The 19,152-nt window shown below is 51.5% G+C and overlaps 1 protein-coding gene across 4 annotated transcripts in view; it reads right to left on the bottom strand.

Moving 5' to 3' along the window:
* Positions 1 to 2,083: 2,083 nt before the first annotated feature.
* MAPK4 (mitogen-activated protein kinase 4) overlaps positions 2,084 to 19,152 on the bottom strand; it is a 153,659-nt gene continuing 136,590 nt past the window's right edge. For all 4 annotated transcript variants that reach the window (XM_045456913.1, XM_045456915.1, XM_045456912.1 and 1 more), the window contains exons 3-6: positions 15,139 to 15,283; positions 13,240 to 13,401; positions 7,532 to 7,733; positions 2,084 to 4,754 (exon numbers count right to left, since the gene is read on the bottom strand). In XM_045456913.1, the coding sequence (XP_045312869.1) occupies positions 4,058 to 4,754; positions 7,532 to 7,733; positions 13,240 to 13,401; positions 15,139 to 15,283 (1,206 nt within the window). In that variant the 3' untranslated portion in view covers positions 2,084 to 4,057. The remainder of the gene's footprint in view (positions 4,755 to 7,531; positions 7,734 to 13,239; positions 13,402 to 15,138; positions 15,284 to 19,152) is intronic.

The following is a 19,152-nucleotide window of genomic DNA, read 5'->3' as shown; positions in this document are numbered from 1 at the left end:
AAAATTTTTTTAAAGCTCTTAGTTTTGGGCCCATGAATTAAAGTGGAGAAGATGTAAACCTTTTATGGTCCACTTGTTAGCAGCTCTGGGAGACAGAAGGTGAAACAATTATTGAAAAGGAGGTTTGTGGGGCACCTGGGTGGCTCAGTCGGTTAAGTGTCCGACCTCGGCTCAGGTCATGATCTCATAGTTTGTGAGTTTGAACCCCACATCAGGCTCTGCACTGACAGTTTGGAACCTGCCTGGGATTCTCTCTCTCCTTCTTTCTATCTACCCCCTCCCCCACTCGTTTTCTCTCTCTCTCTCTCCAAAAAAAAAAAAAAAAAAAAAAAAAGGAGGTTTGCTTTTAGCCACAAGCCTGCCATTCATACTCTTCCTCCTTCCCACAGTGGTGGCCTGTGCCTTTACTGACTCCTTTCCCTGCCCCCTCATTCCCCCAATGTTCTGTCAGCGTCTCCTGAGATCATTCCTCCCACCCTCCAATTCCTTGCACTTGACTTTTTTTTGTCTCGGGATTTGTTTCTGAAGGAAATGAAGCCAGTGCTGCATCCCCCTTTCCTCACTATACGGATCAGACCCCAAGCTAAGCAGCAGCTATCTGCAGGGGCAGAACATCATGTCCAACGTCAGGGTGTGGAGAACTGGAGAACCGTCTGGTGTGGAAAACTCAGTGTCAGAAGTGTTGTGCACACCATTGTAGGAGACAGGGTCAGACAATATGCAAATGAATGGATGACCAGTTGACCCTTGAGCACGGGTCTTAGAGGCACCGACCCCCCAACACAGTTGAAAATCTGCATATGACTATTGACTCCCCCAAAAGTTAACTACTGTCCAGAAGCCTCACCCATACCATAAAGTCGATGAACACATATTCTGTATTTTGTATGTATTATATACTGTATTCTTATAATAAAGTAAGCTAGAGAAAAGAAAATGTTATTAAGAAAATCATAAGAAAGAGACAATAGATATATAGTCCTGCACTGTAAAAAATCCATATATAAGCAGACCTGTGCAGCTGAAACCCGGTTGTTCAAGGATAAACTGCAGTTGTCTGTTTTCCTCTTAGTTTTTCTTTCCTTTGGTGCTGTTTACTGTTGGGGCTTCTCAAACCCTACTTCCCACATTCTACCAGAACCTTAAATTGGGACTCAAGGCTCATATACAATTTCAACCAGGACTCTGGCCCGGCCCAGTGTGCTCTCTTCACTCCCATCCACCCTGCAAGGAGATGGTTAGTGTCCACTGACGTTTTGGAGAGAATCCCATGACAGCCTCAATAGGGTTGCTCCTCTTGACTCAAATGCAGTTCACCAGTAGAAAGTTCTTTTGATGCAAGGGCCTTTCAGGGAAGTCAAAAATCAACAGAAATAAACAAATTCTAAAAATGCTCCCTGTTGTCAGGGTGCTGTGGTGGCTCAGTCGGTTGAGCATCTGACTTGGCTCAGGTCATGATTTTGTGGTTCATGGGTTCGAGCCCCGCATTGGGCTCTGTGCTGACAGCTCAGAGCCAGGAGCCTGCTTCGGATTCTGTGTCTCCAGCTCTCTTTTGCCCCTCTCCCATTCGTGCTCTGTCTCCTTTCTCTGTCAAAAATAAACATTAAAAAAAAAAATCTCTCTATTGTCTATTTTATAGTTGAATAACAAATGAGATCAGGGCTAATGTCTGACACAGGTATGATAAAGGGGTGAAATTCAGTTGGGGGACTCTCAGGCATCTATGAAATGTGGCTTGGGCAGGTATTTTTGGGTGTTGACTCCCCCAAATCTCATGATGTTGGCACCTTTGTGACTGGACAAAAGGCTCAGCCTTGGTCAGGGGATTGCAGTTGACTCTGAGATATGGTTTGAAATCTACAGTATGGACACCAGGCCTGAGCCAGGTGATTCTGGAATCACTTCTTTGACTACCAATCTGTATAGATTCTCTGCTCCCCTCTGCTCTGACTGCAACCCCTCAAAACCTTGGCCTCGGGGATGCAGGAAGAAGCCACCCGGGCTCCAGTGAATCAACCCACTGTCCAAGACAGGATGAGATGATATATAAATGAATGAGAGAATACATAAATGAATAAAGGAATCTGTGTTCCAATAAAACTTTATTTGGCCCATCCTGATCGAGTTTAATAGATATTTTTAAAACATGAGTAGTTATAACAATTCCTCTATAATAACAATTATTATGAACTCCTGGTCAAGGTCAGCAGCTTGTTCCTTTACCAAAAAAAGTAAAGCCACTCTCTGAGGACAAATGGCACATGAGAAGTGGTGTATATTTCCTTTCCTTTCAAAAAAAAAAAAAACAAAAACAAAAACAGAAAGAAAGAAACCCAAACACTTCGTATTTACATTTTTTCCATTTAAAAATTGGTCAGTGTGATTAATTCTGTTTTTAAATATAAGCTTCTAACGTGTTGCAGGTTTCAATGTACAACTCCTAGTTAGCTGATAGATTTAAGGTGCTGTCGAGGTGAGGGTGAGCACAGACCAAGGCCAATGCGGGGGAGTCTTCCAGACTGGCTAGACTTCCTGTGAGTAACTTTGGGGGACGGGTTCCTGGGGGGAGGCAGAATACCAGTGGCGGGAATGGCAGAGCATTCCAGGGAATGGACTAGGCTTCCTCAGAGGGCTCGCTGTGCCTGCACACCATCACCCCAGGCCCCGTGTGGGAGTACACCTCCGGGTGGGCATCGTCCAGACTCATCCTGGCCTACGCTAGGAGCGGCCTGGTTGCTTTGAAGCCCTTCCTGTGTCTCGGGGTCTCTATGCTGGTGCCTGACTCCTGAGGACCTCCGCTGTTGGCACGTTGCCTTTCATGTCCTTTCTGGATTCCTTGTCCCCAAGGCCACTTGCTTTCCCTGCATTTCTTTAGGCCCTGCTCTTTGCCAAGGCTAAATGGATGATCAAAATCAAGGGCAGTATTAATGAAACATGATAGGTCCCATGTGAAATCTTCTCTCCTAACGCATTCGCTCAATGGCAGGCACCTCATTGCCTTGTTTCCTCCAAATGAGCAATTCATGCCAAGAACATGAGTTTCCAGGGTAGGCTGGGAGAGGAGTTCTGTATATGTCTGCCGGTGGGTTCAGGGTATGTGGGTGGGTATGTGGCTGGAGGGATTTGTGGAACTTTCGTCTTCAAACTCACCTGTGAATGACAGCCTCTAGGACCTGGGGCTGTGACCTTGCATCCGTGCGTGTGTCAGGAAAGTGCATAGGGAGTTCTGGAGGAGGTGTGAGCACAGGAACGGAAGATGAATTCTCGTACCTACAGACCCCAAACTGGTCTGATCTGAAACAAGGTTTTCAGATCACACAGGGGTGAGGCAAATACAGGGGCATGGCAGATGGGAATATTTAAGTCCTCGAGGAACCAGAAAATATATGGTTGGTGACTAGGGTAAAACTGGCTCAGTTTCCAATTTTGGAATATAAGAAACATTGCTCTGAATGAACGACCGAATAGGTCAGATGGTAATGGGCAGGGAAGAAACATCTTGGACTAAGTTTTCTGATTGGAAAGCCAGAGTGAACCCTAGCCGAGGAAGACAGTGGCCTAGGCTTCAAGGCTTGAAGACTGGGCTTCGAGGCTTGCCCTGACACAGACTAGGCCCTAATCATAACCACATCACTGGGTGTCTCTGGGCCTCACTGTCCTTCATCTGTTAGGCCAGATCATTTCAACACTATACCAGCAACATTCCTCAGAACCCAGCCAGATGGTAGGGCTTGTCAACCGCCCTTTAAGACACCTTTCTTCCCCACACACCGCCACTTATAAAACGAAGGGCCCCCTCTTTGCTGGGAAAGTGATCAACCCCCAAACTAGGCTCCTGTTCAAACCTGCTCCCAGAGGTTAAAGGCTAGTTATTAAGGCAGTTTAAGAAATGGACATTCTTCTCCCTCCTCGGATCCTTCCTGTGTTCTGCTAACCCCAAGGCAGCAGAGAGGGTTGGAAGGGGCAGTGGAGGTGCCAGGGAGGCAACCCCTTCCTGCCAAGCCCCACTTCCCCGGGGGGGGGGCCTCCTCTAGGGGGCCTGGAGCTCCTTTCCCCCTCACCACCTTTCTTTGGAGAAGGCCTCTGTCTGCACAAGATCGCCAGGGTGCTCAGAGATGCACCCACCGTTGAGGTCACCCAGTTTATTGTCTGGCAGGTCCTCCGGGTTGGTGCAGAGCTTCAGGGCGCGGGAGATGAACACGTCCAGGTCGAACTGGGGGCTCCCGCCCCCGTCGATGGGCGCGGGGTGGCCCGGTGGAGAGGCAGACAGGCGGCGCTCGGGGCTGTCGGGGGGTGGGCTGGCGCGCTCGGGGCCGACCTGCGTGCTCTTGACCCACTGCGCGATCTCCAGGAAGAGGCTGGCCGGCTCGTCTTCGCGTGGCCCGGCGTCTGCGGCCACCGCGGCACTGGGGGGCGCCCCGGCCGCCTGCTTCCAGTGCGACAGGTCCAGAATGAGCTTGGGCTCCGAGTAGTGGTGCGGCTTGTTGTCGCGCCACAGCAGCTTATCCAGGTAGGACGGCGAGCCCACTTTGTAGTCGCAGGAGCGGCCGCAGTCGGCCTCGAAGGCGCGCTCCATGGACGAGTGCGAGCGCTCCAGAAAGCGCTCGGAGCTGCTCTGCGAGTCCTTGCGCGGATCCACCTGCACGTCCTCAGCCAGCGGCGCGGAGCCCGCGCGCGGGTCGCGCTGTACCTCGCTGGCGTCCTGACACCTGTCCGGCCTCCACTCCAGGTCCGATGACAGGCTCACAGGGTACCTGCAAAGGTTCAGACGGACAGAATGGTGATTGTCCAACCTCGGGTGAGTTGGCTTCCTGGAGGGAGCCAGCCCCCTCATCCCGGTCTGCCACCCACAGGCGGCCTTTCCATTCCTTCCCTGTCCCTCGAGTCTTGTGAGCCCCACCTCCCGAGGTAGGAGAGTGATGGGACAAGGTAATGGGGAGCCTCCAGGGCTCAGGTGGAGGGGCTGATTGTTTGGCTTAACCCTTGTATTCTTCGGTATACATTCAGTACCCTACAGGTATTTCTGGAGCACCACCTTACCACCTGCCAGGCACTGGCACTGCCAGACACAGCAGTGAACTAAACAAGAAATTCCCCGTCCTCATGGAATCTATTTGCAAGTGCATCCACCTGTGCGGTGCTCCTCACACGCTGACAGATGCACACAGGTGCACACAGATCACCTGGGGACCTTATTAAATTGCAGCTCTTGATTCAGTAGCCCTGAGGCGGGGCCTGAGAGTCTGTGGTTCTAACAAGCTCCCAGGTGATGCTGATGCTGCTGGTCCAGGGACCACACTTTGAGTAGCAGGGCCCTCATGAGTGCTTCTCAGCCCCGGCTCAGATTAGAATCACCCCACACCCTCATTTCTGACTCAGTAAGTCTAGCCGGGGGGGGGGGGGGGGGGGGGGCCGCACATCAGCATGGTTTTAACATGTCCCCAGGCGATTCTGAGGTACAGCCAGGACTAAGAACTCTCGCCCCAGTGGATCTGGTTGGATGCCCCACAGCACCCTGCATCCGTGCAGTGCAGATGGGATCTGTGGAAAGATCACAGACACCCTCAGGAGAGGCCAAAGGTCTTGGAATTCTGCCTTCTGTCAACTGCCCTGCAGCCACGGAGAGCGAGCAAAGTCAGCTGGCCGAGAGCAAACGAAGGGCAGTGTGCAGGCCGGGCCCTCTCCTTCCCCTGCCAGGTACTCCATGCAGAACAATGTGGAGGGAGAGAGCGCAGAGGAGGCAGCGGCCAGCTGCTCACGGTACAGGATGCCCAGTGCTCAAACCCAACGCACCGAGGATGGGCAGATTTGGCCGCGAAGGGGCAGACGCATGGCAGCAGTCCACACGATGTGGTTTGCGAGGCACAGGAAGGCTCCGGTACTGCCCGCCTGCCCTCCCAGCAACGCCATTAGGGCAGGAGTCACTCCCAGAGGTGAACACAACACTGCCTCCTCGCACCAGGGGCCTGGAAATTGCAGAGATTTCTAGGAGGAAGAGCTTGTGAAGACCCTTATCCTTGGCTGCTACACGCCAGGGGCCAAACCTTGGTTCTCTGAAGCCTTCACGGCGACTCTGTGGAGTTGGTATTATCACCCTGCCTTACAGGTGAGGACGCTGGTGTTTAAAGGTAAAGCCATCTGCACAAAGCAGGAGGGCCTGCAGGAAGGAGTCTGCCATTGATTGGCGCCTCTCCCTCAGGCGGGTGTTAGGGGCAAGTTAGGAGCAGAAGCGTGTCAGGTCTAGAAACGGTCCGAGTTGGTGGGCAGTGGCCAGAGAAACCCTGCAGCACAGCCATGAGAAGCATGGGATGCGCCCCCCTGGGCCCTCACAGGCTGTGGAGTGGAGCGGGAGGGGCTGAGGGACCACAGTCAAGGGCGGGACTAGCATGGGGGGTAGCGGTCGGAAGAGTCTTCATTAATCTCTATTTGCTGGCGACTCTTGATAACAACAATCCACGACAACAAACCAACAAACCTGTCCCAAAATAGCAACATTGCCCTGGCCCTCCCTCAGTGCCTCCTTAACCTGAAACCGATCATCTGTCAAATGACTGAAAAGGAGAACTAGCTCATCTGTCACTTATGTAACTAGCTGTCACATTCCCACAGCAGCGGGGCTCCCACTTAGGGCCCCTCGGAGTCCTAGCTGCTAAGCAAGCCCTCGACTTCTATTTCTAAACCGAGCAGCTCTCGGCTCTCCCTCCCAGGATTACCAGATGGTGATGCCCCAATGTTTAGCTGCCTGAGCCCACGTCAGAACAGGAAGGGACCTAACAAACCATAACATGCCTGCACAGAGATTGTTAAAAATGTGTGTGTTCTACCCTCCTCTGAATCACTCACTGGTAGTGACTTCCGGGCACACGACGTTGGGGAGGATTCTGAGGGCGAGCCCAATTTGGCAGGAAGGAGTCCTGTGATGGCTCAGCAGTGTTGACCCAGAGGCAGACCAAGGAGGCCCCACACGAGGTAGCTATTAGCTGTGTGGCAAGACGCTCATCTCTAACCTCTCTGGGCTGTCACTTCATCATATGTCAGTGGGCACTAATAATAATGGCATGTCCCTTCATGGCATTTGTCAGGAGGTGCAAATGATGTGAGCCACGCGAAAGTGTTGTGTAGTAGTAAGTTTTCCATGGTTGCCCTGCCGTGCACTGGTGCAGCCTACTTTGCTAGGGCAGATTCCCATTCCGCTAGAAGTGAGCTCCAGTGATGGATGCTCCTTAAATGCTTGCAGAACACTGTATGGAGCCCTGTGTCCAGTATATCCGGGGGGGGGGGGGGGGGGGGGGCGGGGAAGGGGTGGAGGCCGTATTGCACTAAGGAAGGTCCCCGACCCACACATGCTCATCTACTGGGAACACCTGGGGACAGGAGAGAAGGCAGGAGGCTAAGTTGGAGAAAGCACCCGTGGGCTCTAGAGCTTGGGAGACAGAGGGAAAGGTCATGGCGCATCACGGGAGCCAAACAGAAATGGGAGTATGAGAGCGTGGATTCTAGGCTTCAGGGCTGGAGGCTTCTGGAACTGCACCTGTCCCAGTTGGAGAGCTGGCTCTGGTTGGCGGCCATCAGCAGGATGTCGTCGATCTCATCTTCGATGCGGAAGGGGTGCTGTGAGGTGGGCTCGTCCTCGGGGCACGAGTATGGGCTCATGTAGGGATGCTGCAGCCCCATCTCTGCTGTTAGGCGATCCATGGGGTTAAAGGTCAGGATCTTCTCTAGAAAGTCAATGGCTGTGGGGAGCAAAACAGGACACGAAGGTCACTCATTGCCCTGCCCGCAGAGAATGCGACTCTTCTCTGACATTTGTTTTTGTACTTTCCCTTTTGTAAAAAGGTTTTTAGCCATTTTCTTTCTTGTGATCCTCACCACGATCCAGTGACAAGTTCAGAGCAGAGACTGATTTTTGACTTCACAAATGAAATCAACAGAGGCCCAGAGGGGTAAAGCGACTTCCTAAAGTCACTGCTGGTTAGAGAAGGCCTGGGGCGAGAACTCTGCCTTAGGGTGGATTTCTCCAGAGACAGGGGTGGGGATGTATGTAGGTAGTTCAGCGGTAGTGATCCCGGAAGCCCTGGTAGGGGAGTGGGAAAGAAGCCCCGACAAGGTGTGCTCTTGAGCAGGTTCCTCCTGTGGTCACCTGGGGCTCGGTTCCGCTGTGGGAGGGATCCTCTAGGAGACAGCGTGGGACACATTTCAGAGGTGGCTCCACTTGTGGTGTCGGGGGGAGCTGAGGTATCTCTACGCCCACTCCCATGTGGTGGGGGTTGCATGCTGCTGGGGTGGACAGAGGAGCCTATGGCTCCCAGGTGCCAGCAGTGACAAGCCTCCACTGAGAAAGGTCACTGAGAAAGTGTGGCAGGTGGGACAGGACCAGGGCTCCTGAGTCCAGTCCTTCTATGACCTATTGCCCCTGGAGGTTTGACAAACAAGGGCAGGCAGGCTTGATATTAAAAATATTTAGCCACCAGGCTGCAGCCCTTCTGGGGACTAGGGACTAGATCAAGGGGAGATCCGAGGCAGCTGGAACCTGGATAGGCAGGGACACTCAGAAGCCTTGGGGAGTGGCTCGTTGCCAACCAGCATGAAAGTACATCGAGATACCGGCGGCCAGTCAGGGGGTGTGTGGGGGGGGTGTGGGTGTGTACCGGCCAAGCATCAGCTCTGCACTCAGGTACTGGTGTCCTTTCTCCCAAGCGGGGGTGGGTGGGGCCAGCCATGTGCCCTGTGGGCTCTGCTCTGGGTTATCTCAGGGCAAGGTCTACCTCTCTGGAGGTTTGCATTACCTCTGGGTGCTGGAGGCCCCACTTAAATCATGACTTGGCTAATCGTGTTACCGCCCTCGCGGTAAGGGAGAAATGCAGCTGAGCTCAAGGACCTCAGCCAGCACCATGACCCTACCCCTCACTCCAGCCCTGGGTCTCTTTGCAGGAAGATTCACCAATGATTCAGGAAATTGACAGATTCAGAAGGTCACTGGCTTCCCAGGAGGACACGGCACTTCTCTGTAACCCTAGACGGAAAGATCAGTAATGCAACAGCAACCCTGATCACCGCCAAGTGCTCTGGGGTTCAGGGGGTGCTTCTGGGTCGGGGCTGCCAGACCTGAGAGAGCGTCACAGATTCTGGGAAGAATCGGGCACCACAGCGCACAGCCCCGCTCTGGTACTGCCTGGCTCCAGGCGGGGCAAGTCTCTCCCTCTTGGGGCCACCTCCCTCTCTGGGCCCGACCTATTACTACTCTGGACCTTCTGACAAGGAGAGGAGAGAGCTGAAGCTCTAACCAGGGGCAGGCTTCGTCACCATCGTCACTGTTACTGATAAGCACCCAGCAAACCCTGAAGCTGGAAAGGGCCACTCCATGGACTCTACTAAGAATCAGTCTCCTCTTTCCTCTCCCTGACAGCTCGTCTTCTAGCATGTGCCCACACACTTCTGGAAGCCCAAATATTAGAGCCTCCTTATATCTAACCCAAAGCTGCCCCCCGTTAACCTCCGCCCCTAAGCCTAGCTCTGCCCTCTGTGGTTCCCACGTGTCGGCATGTTCTCTCTTCCCCATGATTGGTTCCCTCACAATTCAAGGCAGCAGCAGCCGGGTCCTGTGCAAGCCCCACCCCCCCACCCCCACCTGGCACACGCTGGCCCACATCTCCCAGCATCCCCTGCAGTTTGTTGTGGTTGTGTGATGGGGGCCTTTGGGGGCGTGGAAGTGACGTGTATACCCCACTTTCAGGCCACATGCATAAAGATCTCTTGCAAGAGCCTCTGCTCTCTCTTCCCCTGGCTTCGACCAAAAGTGGGTGTCCAGGGGGACCTTGAAAGCTGCGTGTTAAAGATGGCGACACCTTTCTGACAGCCTGGGTCCTGGGCAGAGCCCCAGGCTCCCCCACTCTGTCCGGACTTGAGATGAGCCATGCATACACTGCTAGCAGGATCACTCGGAAGGTTCCAGGTTTATCTGCCACAGTGTTAGTTTTGCTTCAGCGTAGAAACCCTACCCACCCGCCCCCCTCCAACTCCTCTCCTCTGGGCTCAATCTCCCCGCATGTTTTGAAGGCATTTCTAATATGAGACTTCTGTACAATTTTGTCACATTCCTGTGGCCCAGTAGACTCTAAACTGGACTTCCCAGAGCCCCAGGGGTTCTAGAAGGTTTCTCAGGGGGCAGCTCTGGAGACTGAGAGGCAGGTCAGCAGGGCCCTGAGGTCCCCAATTCTGCTTCAGCCAGAGCACTCCTTTTACTTGTTTTGATATTAGGTTTCTTCACATTTGTCATTTATGATATATTTTTTTTATTTAAAAAAATTTTTTTAATGTTTACTTTTTAGAGAGAGACAAAGTGAGCAGGGAAGGTACAGAGAGAGAGGAAGACACAGAATCTGAAGCAGGCTCCAGGCTCGGAGCTGTCAGCACAGAGCCTGATGCGGGGCTGATGCGGGGCTCGAACTCACAAACCATGAAATCGTGACCTGAGCTGAAGTCAGATGCTTAACTGCCCGAGCCACCCAGGCACCTCTATGACATAATTACTTCTTATAGTAAATGGAGCTGATGCCCCGATACAGTCTCAGGGACTGTCTCCCTTGTCCCGCGCCTGTGGCTAGATGGCTGTGTCAGATGCTGAGGGACAGAGTCACCTAGACTGTCCTTTGAGCCTCTGGGGGCTACAGCCAGAGAGATACCCCTGCTTCTTCCCAGGCCTGCGGGCCCTCAAATGTACAGGAGAGGGAGTGACTGCGGGTCACCAAGTGCTCTTCGGGGCAGGGGGGCCTGACGCCCTTTCTCTCACTGGTATTTCGTATCAGTGACATCTCCTCCTAAAGCCAGAGATCAGTTGGAGACCTCTTCACGGCCAGAGGCAGGCGAGAGAATTTTGTTTGGAGTTGAGTTTTGGCACGTTGGGAGGGTGGGGCCAGCCTAGCTTTAGTGAACACCTGTTTGGCTACGGGATCGAGTCCAAACTCCTCAGCCTCTCAGTCCTTCTCACCTCTCCAGCTTTACTTCCTACCGCCGGGTCTGTGACTCGTCCAGCCGATGTGAGCCCTTACCACGTCCCCTGGTCCAGCTTCTCTGTCCCTCTCGGTGCGTGGTGGCTCCCTTCCTCTCCCCAAATACCTGGGGCTCCCACCAGCCCCTTCGGATGTGTTCCTTAGTCTTTGTTCTCATCCCTGGCAGGTGTTCCTGGTCTTCCCAGCAAGACCACCTCTTGTGTCTCTGAACTTCCATCCCTAGCACTCTGGTGGCTTAATAAACATCAGTGGATGCTGCTGATGACAGTGACAGTGAGGAGCTTTATCCCTCTCAGGACCAACTCTGATTTTGCCAAGACAAAGCCCACCACTCTGAGAGCCAAGTCCCCGAGGGGCTGCTGTGTGTGTGGACATGGGGGACATGTCCCTGATCCAGAATTCCCGAGAGGTAAACGCACCTCTTGTCTTGTGGTGGGATTTCTACAGGGGCCTAGGACTCAAAGTAAATATACATGGGCTGAGTCTTAGTTTGTGGTGAATCAAATGATCCCTCTTCTCCTTTAATGAAGGGAAAACTGAGGCAGCTTATGCTTGAATGGGGATCATGGCCAAGGACATTTCTGAAAGACATTGTTAGTGCTTTCCTGATGGTCTAATTTGTAATAAGGACACAAAGTGGCACAGAATATATATCCATTTTATAGCCTCCACTGCAGCAAGGTAGGGCTGTGGGCCTAAGTTCTGGCCAACGAAATAAGAGTGACAGTGAAGTGTACAAATTCTGGCCCATGACATTAAGGGCAAGGGGACCCGCCCTCCTTCCCTACTTTCCTCCAGGTGGTAAGAGGGCAGAATAATAAGATAGAAGGCGCTTAGGCCCCTGGGTGACTTTGTATAGCAGGCTCAGCATGTTGGGCCTGGACTGTTTGCTTTTAGATTATTATATAAGAGAGAAATAAACTTCGTAACTTCCTTTTACTTTTCTTTTCTTTAAATATTTAACTTTAAGTAATCTCTACACCCATGTGGGGCTCGAACTCACAACCGGGAGATCAAGAGTTACACACTCCCCTGACTGAGCCAGCCAGATACCCCTTAACTTCGTTTTTCTTAAAAAAGAAATGAATCTTATTTAAATCATTAAGAATTTGGGTCTCTCTTACAATTGGCTGAACCTGTATCCTACCTAAGAGAAGGGTCTCCTAAGGAAGCCTCTAGCAAGTATGAGGCCTGGTGATAATGTTAACATTTAAGTTGATGAGTAACTATCCTATGCCCAGGGCTTTACAAATTTTATTTTACTTACTCATCATGATGACCCTATGTGACGCATATCATTATACCCATTCTATAGTTAAGGAAACTGAGATGCAGAGAAGTTAAGAAACTTGCTCAAGGCCAAACAGCTACTCACTGATGGAATTGGGAATTGAGTCTGGGTCTGGGTCTCAAGCTCATAAAACTCACATTCTCTAAGAATGAAATCCTGCCATTTGCAACAACGTAGATGGAACTGGAGGGTATCATGCTAAGTGAAATAAGTCAGACAAAGACAGATATCCTATGTTTTCACTCATACGTGGAACTTGAGAAACTTAACAGAAGATCATGGGGGAAGAGAAGGGGAAAACATAGTTTCAAACAGAGAGGGAGGCAAATCATAAGAGATTCTTAAATACACAGAACACACTCAGGGTTGATGAGTGAGGGGAGGGGTGGGGGGGAGAGGGGAAATGGGTGGTGGGCACCTGAGGAGGGCACTTGCTGGGATGAGCACTGGATGTATGTAAGCGATGAATCATGGGAATCTACACCCGAAGCCAAGAGCACACTGTATACACTGTATGTTAGTTAACTGGACAATAAATTATATTAAAATATAAAAATGAAAAAAAAAACACCTCACATTCTCTGCACCACATCATCAAGGGGAAAAAGATAAAGGGAGAGGAAGCAGGGCAGGAAGGAAGGCAAGTGAAAAAGATGAGAAGGAAAAGGAAGCAACAACAGGGGTAGACTATGGGAGACCACTAACGACTGCCTTGAGGGGGGCCTGATGGCTGCACTCCAGGGGCCAGTGACGCTCAGCCTGGAAGTAGCTAGAGCAGATTCCTGCTGCAGTGGGGCGGCCTTGGCTCCTACATCTAAGGACTTCGCTCCGTCCTTTTGGAAGGAGACCGCCCCCCCCCCCCCCCCCCCGCCCCAGCCCCGCAGGGTGAAGCCAGAGCACGGCCTCCAGGGTGCTGGCCTGGCTGTCCCGTGGAGGTACCTTCGCTGTTCACTTCGGGCAGCAGCTTGCGCAGTGGCCGCTTCACCTCCCAGGTGCTGCTGACGAAGGAAGGCATCACCTTGAGCAGCTCGTCTTTGTCCTCCTCCCGGATCACGGGGATGGTCTCCAGGATGAGCTGCATCTGCTCCAGCTCGTGGGCCCCTGGGGAGCCAAATACCAGATGGTTACGAGGGAGCTGCCCAAGTGGCTGGGGTAAGGGAAGCCCCCAGGTGTTTCTAGGAGGCCTGGGAGGGGCAGCACAGGACAGTGGGAGCAGCGCTGGGCCGGGGGCCAGGGCACCTGGGTTCTGGTCTTCCCTCTGCCACTAACTTGCTGTGTGACTGTGGGCAGGTTGCTTGCCATCTCTGGGGCTTGGCTTTGTCAAATGTCTCTGCTTCTGGAATGGACCAGTCTGATATAGACTGATCAGCCAGAGCTAACAGCCGGGTCCAAGACTTCCCAAGTCCCCTTTCCAGATGCCTCTCTGCATGTTCTTTAACAGGCTGGGAAAGGAAATGATTTTAAAACCAGGACTGAGCCTCACCTTTTGGTTTCCAATTAGGAGGATCCCAATGAGGAGGGGGAAATTCAGAAATAACAAATTGGCTTTGGAATGCGTCTTGGGAACTAAGTGGTACTGCTCACTCCTTCAGGCAGTGGGAGGAGGATGGGTTATGCCAGGTCTGCGGAACAGGAGTGGAGTCAGGCATTTATTCGCTCCTTCATTCATTCACTCAATAATGACTTACTGAGCACCTTCTTCCTGGCAGGCATCAGGCAGGAAGCTCGTCCTTAAGGAGCTTCAGACGTTATGAGTCTCAGAACTCACAACTCCTGCCGCCCAGACACTGATGCTGTGTCAGCGCTGTGGCACTGCTGGTGAGGCTCAGGTCTCTCTCTTCCTTGTCCCCCTGGACCTCCAGACTCTTCTTATTTCCACTGCTCCCATTTTCCCTTTTGCTTGAGTACCCCTTCCATTTACCTCTACGGGTTAAATCCTTAACCAAGACTCTCCAAATTCAAGAAGTCCCCAGACTCATCTAGCTGCTCAGAGGGCCCTCCCCTTACCACCAATTCCTACAGGACTCCCATCTGCCGGAAGCTGGTGGCCTATGGTGGGGCCCTTCCATGTCCCCCAACGACGCCCTGTGTAGCACCAAGCACGTGTGGATGCTGTGGTGCTACCCCAGCGAGTGCCTATAGCTCAGGTTCTATTCTGAAGCGGCCCCTTTGGCTGCCCCCACGGGGGACAGCTCAGGGACTCTGGGAGCCCCCTGAGGGGCCCCTGTCCAAATGAACACTCCAGACCGACTGCTCACAGTCGCAGGGAGAGAGGAGGAAGAGGCTGAAAATGTAGGATAGATGTTTTCAGGGGTCAATCTTAAGGTGTCTGAGTATAAGTAGTCACTTGATTTTGAAAGTTCTGTGCTCAGTAGACTATTTTTAGCCTCTCCAGTATTTTGCCTGAAATGATAACAAGGTGCCTCCAAGTAGCTCCATAAGGCTGTGCAGGTAATTTCCTTTTTTTTAGTTTTTAAAGTTTATTTATTTATTTGGAGAGAGAGAGAGAGAGCAATGGAGGGGCAGAGCGAGAGGGAGAGAGAGAGAATTGCAAGCAGGCTCTGCGCTGTCAGCACAGAGTCGGAGGTGGGGGCTCGATCTCAGGATCAATGAGATCGTCACCTGAGCTGAAATCAAGAAGAGTTGGACGCTTAAGCGACTGAGCCACCCAGATGACCCCATACAGGTCATTTTAAAGAGAAAGACCAGGATGTTTTGTGATTGGCATGCTGTGTTTTTTTTTTTTTTTTTTTTTTCTTCTTCTTGTTTTGCACTCAGTTTGCCCTTTTTACAGAACGCCACTAGAGGAGAAGTCAGATGACATGGCTAGTGACTTACCGGCAAAGAGCATTCTCCCCGTGAGCATCTCGGCCAGGATGCAGCCGGCGGCCCACATGTCGATGGCTTTTGTGTAGTTGTTCGGGGAGAGGAGCAGGCGTGGTGAGCGGTACCACTTAGTTACCAACCCTTCCGACAGATAACCCTGGAAGACAAATAAAACCCAGTTCTGATGATCAGCCGTGTGTAGATACCCTCTGTCCCAAGCACCTCCTTCGAGGATCTCTCCCCATCCGAAGGCAGCACCCCTTTCTGGATCCCTTCACTGTTGAACCTTACCTGAGTCCCAGGGGTTCTCTGTGGACAGGGAGGCAACATACCAATATTTCAGAAAGAATACTTTCCCACCCCAACTTGATGTAACCATGCAGAACAAATCTGCCCTCATCTAGTAAGAAGATGGATAAGTAGGAACCATAGTCAAGTTCATTACCACCATCAATGGAGTAACGATGAGAACCTGGAATTTCATTCATCCAGTGACTGCATCTCAGAAATAGCCCTACATTTGAAATCAAGCCAGTTACTTTGGTGCTGATGAGCAGAATTAATGTGGCTACAATGTCAGAGACACCGAGCCCCTGCTGAAAATGGATCAGGCCAGCTTCCTAATGGGTGCAGGTGAACAGCATATGGAAACAGCCCTAAATGGCAGAGTGGACACAGCTTTGGTTGGCTCAGAGGATTCTGGGAGTTCTACAGCATGTCTTTTTGGCAGACAGGTGTACTAGCTGACTTCAGCCACTGCTCAGGGATTTGTGCTCTGGGATCGAATCCTTCCCTACAAGATATGGTGATGACATAAGTGTTTTAGCACAGAATGGAAAATATAGCCAGGCAATTTGGAAATTGTTTTCTACACGATTCAGAACGTTTACCCCACAATGTAACCTGTGAGGTGTCCATTTGGATTACCTGGAACAGTCTCTTTAAATTGAGAAGGCAGACCCATTTTGGGGTCAAGGTGAGACAATTCAGACTGAGGGGATACCGTGGGAGACTTTAGGGATGGTCTTGTTATCTGCTGATGGAACCCCCCATTTAGCGTTTGAATTGTCGTTTTTACTGACGGAAGAAATATCACAGACCCAGGCTAAAGCAGATGAAAATTTAAGAAGCCCAAACACCCAGGAGCTTTTGATCAACACCTAGACTCTCTTTATGTGTTAAGCAAAGATTTATTAAATGTTTGAAACCTTCTGAGAGCCTGCAATTATGACAGCAGTTTTGTCTCCTCTGTGGCACATACTTCCTCAGAGTAGGGCCTCAAACTGGTGGAGGGAAGCGAGGAGAGAGGAAATGACACAGAGCTTCCCCAATCTCAATGCTCCGACCCAAATGGACTCCTTACAATCCCCTCGTGTCCCCTTCTGGTCACCTGCCTTTCCCCCAGCCCCCTAGCGACCACTGCTTTCTGTCCTCTAGTTTTGCTTTGTACAGAATGTCCTATAATGGAGTCATAGCTGCTTTATGAGGTTAAATTCCTTCCATTAGCATAATGCAGCCAGACTCATACATGTTGTTGTATGTGCAGTAGGTTGTTAGGAATTTAAGTTTGATTCTAAAAATTACAGACACTTGGGATGCCTGGCTGGCTCAGTCAGTAGAGCATGCAACTCTTGATCTCAGGGTTGTGAGTTCAACCCCCATGTTGGGTGTAGAGATTACTTAAAAAGAAAAAAAATCTCAGGGCACCTTGGTGGCTCAGTTGGTTAAGTGTCCGACTCTTGGTTTTGGCTCAGGTCATGATCTCATGGTTCATGAGTTCAAGCCCCACACTGGGCTCTGCACTGACAGTATGGAGCCTGCTTGGGATTCTCCCACCCCCACCCTGCCCACCCCCATCTCAAAACAAATAAAAATTAAAAAAAAAAAATACATAAAATAAAATCTTAAAAAAAATTACAGACACAAGCCAAACTGTAGAAGTTCACTTCTGGGTGGGCGGTTCGTAAATAAAGAATGGTCTGATTTATTTTCTAGTCAGAGGCTGAGACTGCCAGAGACCAAAGCGGAGTCACCCAGAGGGGAGGTGATAGAAGGGGAGTTTTCTCTGATATGTAAATGAACAGTCTTTTAGGGAATGGAATTTCCTGTAATTAACTTCTGGCTCTCTGCAGCATCTAGGACTGCAGTGGGCACACAGAGGGGTGGGGGTGCGGGGGCTCCCTTCCAGAAATACATGCCTTGAAAGTAAAACAATGATGTTTGCCTGGGCAACGCTGCCCCTGGGCCAGAAGTAAGGGCCAGGCCATGATAGCAGCTAAGAAAGTTCACTCACAGCTCTTCCTTACTTTTGAATGAAAATCTAGAACCTGATGCTTTTTCCTTAACCACTAGCTGCCGCTTCCCTCTGGTTACTTGCCTCTCAAGCCCTTTTGAAAATATAGAGAAGACATACTGATGGGTTTCAGAAGCCATAGGGCAGAGGAGAATTTGGGAACCAACAGGAGGCTCCCTTCCCGGTTGGTGGGGCAGACCTGGGGACATGGTGGCAGGGGTCCTGCCCTCAGCTGGGATGAGCCTGCGGTGTCTGAGCAAGAGTGGCTCTGGGACCCACAGCACACTGGTGATCTGAATTCAAGAAAGTTTCAGTGGAGTGATTGGGCAAAAGTCAGAATCCTCTAGAATGAAAAGAAAATATCTTTAAAGAATATCCAGGAGTGGAGACTCAGTTTTATCAGAAGGGCTCACAAATCAGTAAGTACATCGGCTCAACGGATATCCTTAAATGGCTTTCCTGCCAGAGCCTGCGGGTGGGGATAGTTGTAGAGGAGCCTGTCCTCAATCATCAGACCTGGTCTCACACGGTGCACTGTCGAACGAGTCGGAAGGCGTCACGGCTCCGAGGGGACAGGAAACCAACACTCCTACACTTCTCCACGGCTACCTCTCAGCACGTGAGAGGCAAGACTGGAGTTGCCCTTTCCTGAGGATCCCTTTCCTCCTGCCACCCCATCCCTTGGTGTTCCGGTGGGAAGCTGATTCTGGAGGTGCTGCTGGGGGGCGGTTGGACAGGGTTTCCTGTCGAGACCCCGTCACGGGGCCATCGGGCCTTCTTCATCTATTGCTCTGGCCAGTCCATTTTGCTTCTTTGTAAGTGTCAGGTACAGCCAAGGGGAGGCTTTGATTTTGCAAAAGCATCGTAGGTGTTTGGGAAATAATCTAGCAGCAGCCGGCCTCTGAGGAGGGTAATTAGGGACCCCCGACAGATCCAATGGGAAGGTATAATTAATGCTCTGAGCATCTTCTTTGCAGAGAGAGCAGGGGGCACTGTGCTCAGTCCCAGCTGCCTGCCAGGGAATGGAGAACAGCCTTGCTCACCCTCACCCCAGAAGGGTGGGCCCCGGCCCGCTGCTCCAGCGAGCGAGCACAGGGTGGGCTCCCGGTCTGGGCCACTTGTTTCTATGCCTCCACCCGCTCTGAGCCTGATCTCTTGTGTCTGGGAGACAAAAAGAAGGTTTGGGGAGAAGCATGTTCCAATAAGCCTTCCATTTCACCCTTCTGGCCCCTCATGAGGATAGGGCGAATTTAAATGGGGATACATTTAAATGGCCTGAAGAATGAAAGCCCAGGCCACAGTAGCTGAGTGTGTGGTGTGGGGAGGACAAGGTGGGAAGGTTGGTTTCTCCCCTCATACTGAATGGCTGCTTAGGGCTACCCCTGCGTCCAGGCCAGGCTGGGGGGTGGGGGTTCCGATAGCCTCACCTCCTCTACCAGAAGTCTCTGCCAGGTGTTGTCCCTGTGTATGGAAATGAAGGTGATGATTAAAACCTTCCCTGCCTTCAAAGAGCGTATAATGCGGTCAAAAAGATGAAATACTGACTATGATTGTCGGAAGGATAAGGAAATGATCTTGGTCAACATTTGCGTGGGACTTGCTCTGTGCCGAGCGCTGTGTTAGCATTTTACATGCATTCATTCTGTAGTCTTCCCATCAGCCTCTGGATGCAGGCTCTTCACAGAGTAGTAACACAACCCGCCCAAGGTCATATGACCAGGAAGTGGCCCAGG

The sequence above is a fragment of the Leopardus geoffroyi genome, chromosome D3 (genome assembly GCF_018350155.1).
Source record: "Leopardus geoffroyi isolate Oge1 chromosome D3, O.geoffroyi_Oge1_pat1.0, whole genome shotgun sequence".
Lineage (NCBI taxonomy): Eukaryota > Metazoa > Chordata > Mammalia > Carnivora > Felidae > Leopardus > Leopardus geoffroyi.
The sequence above is the reverse complement of the archived record's forward strand: the minus strand, read 5'-3'. Positions and strand labels throughout refer to the sequence as shown.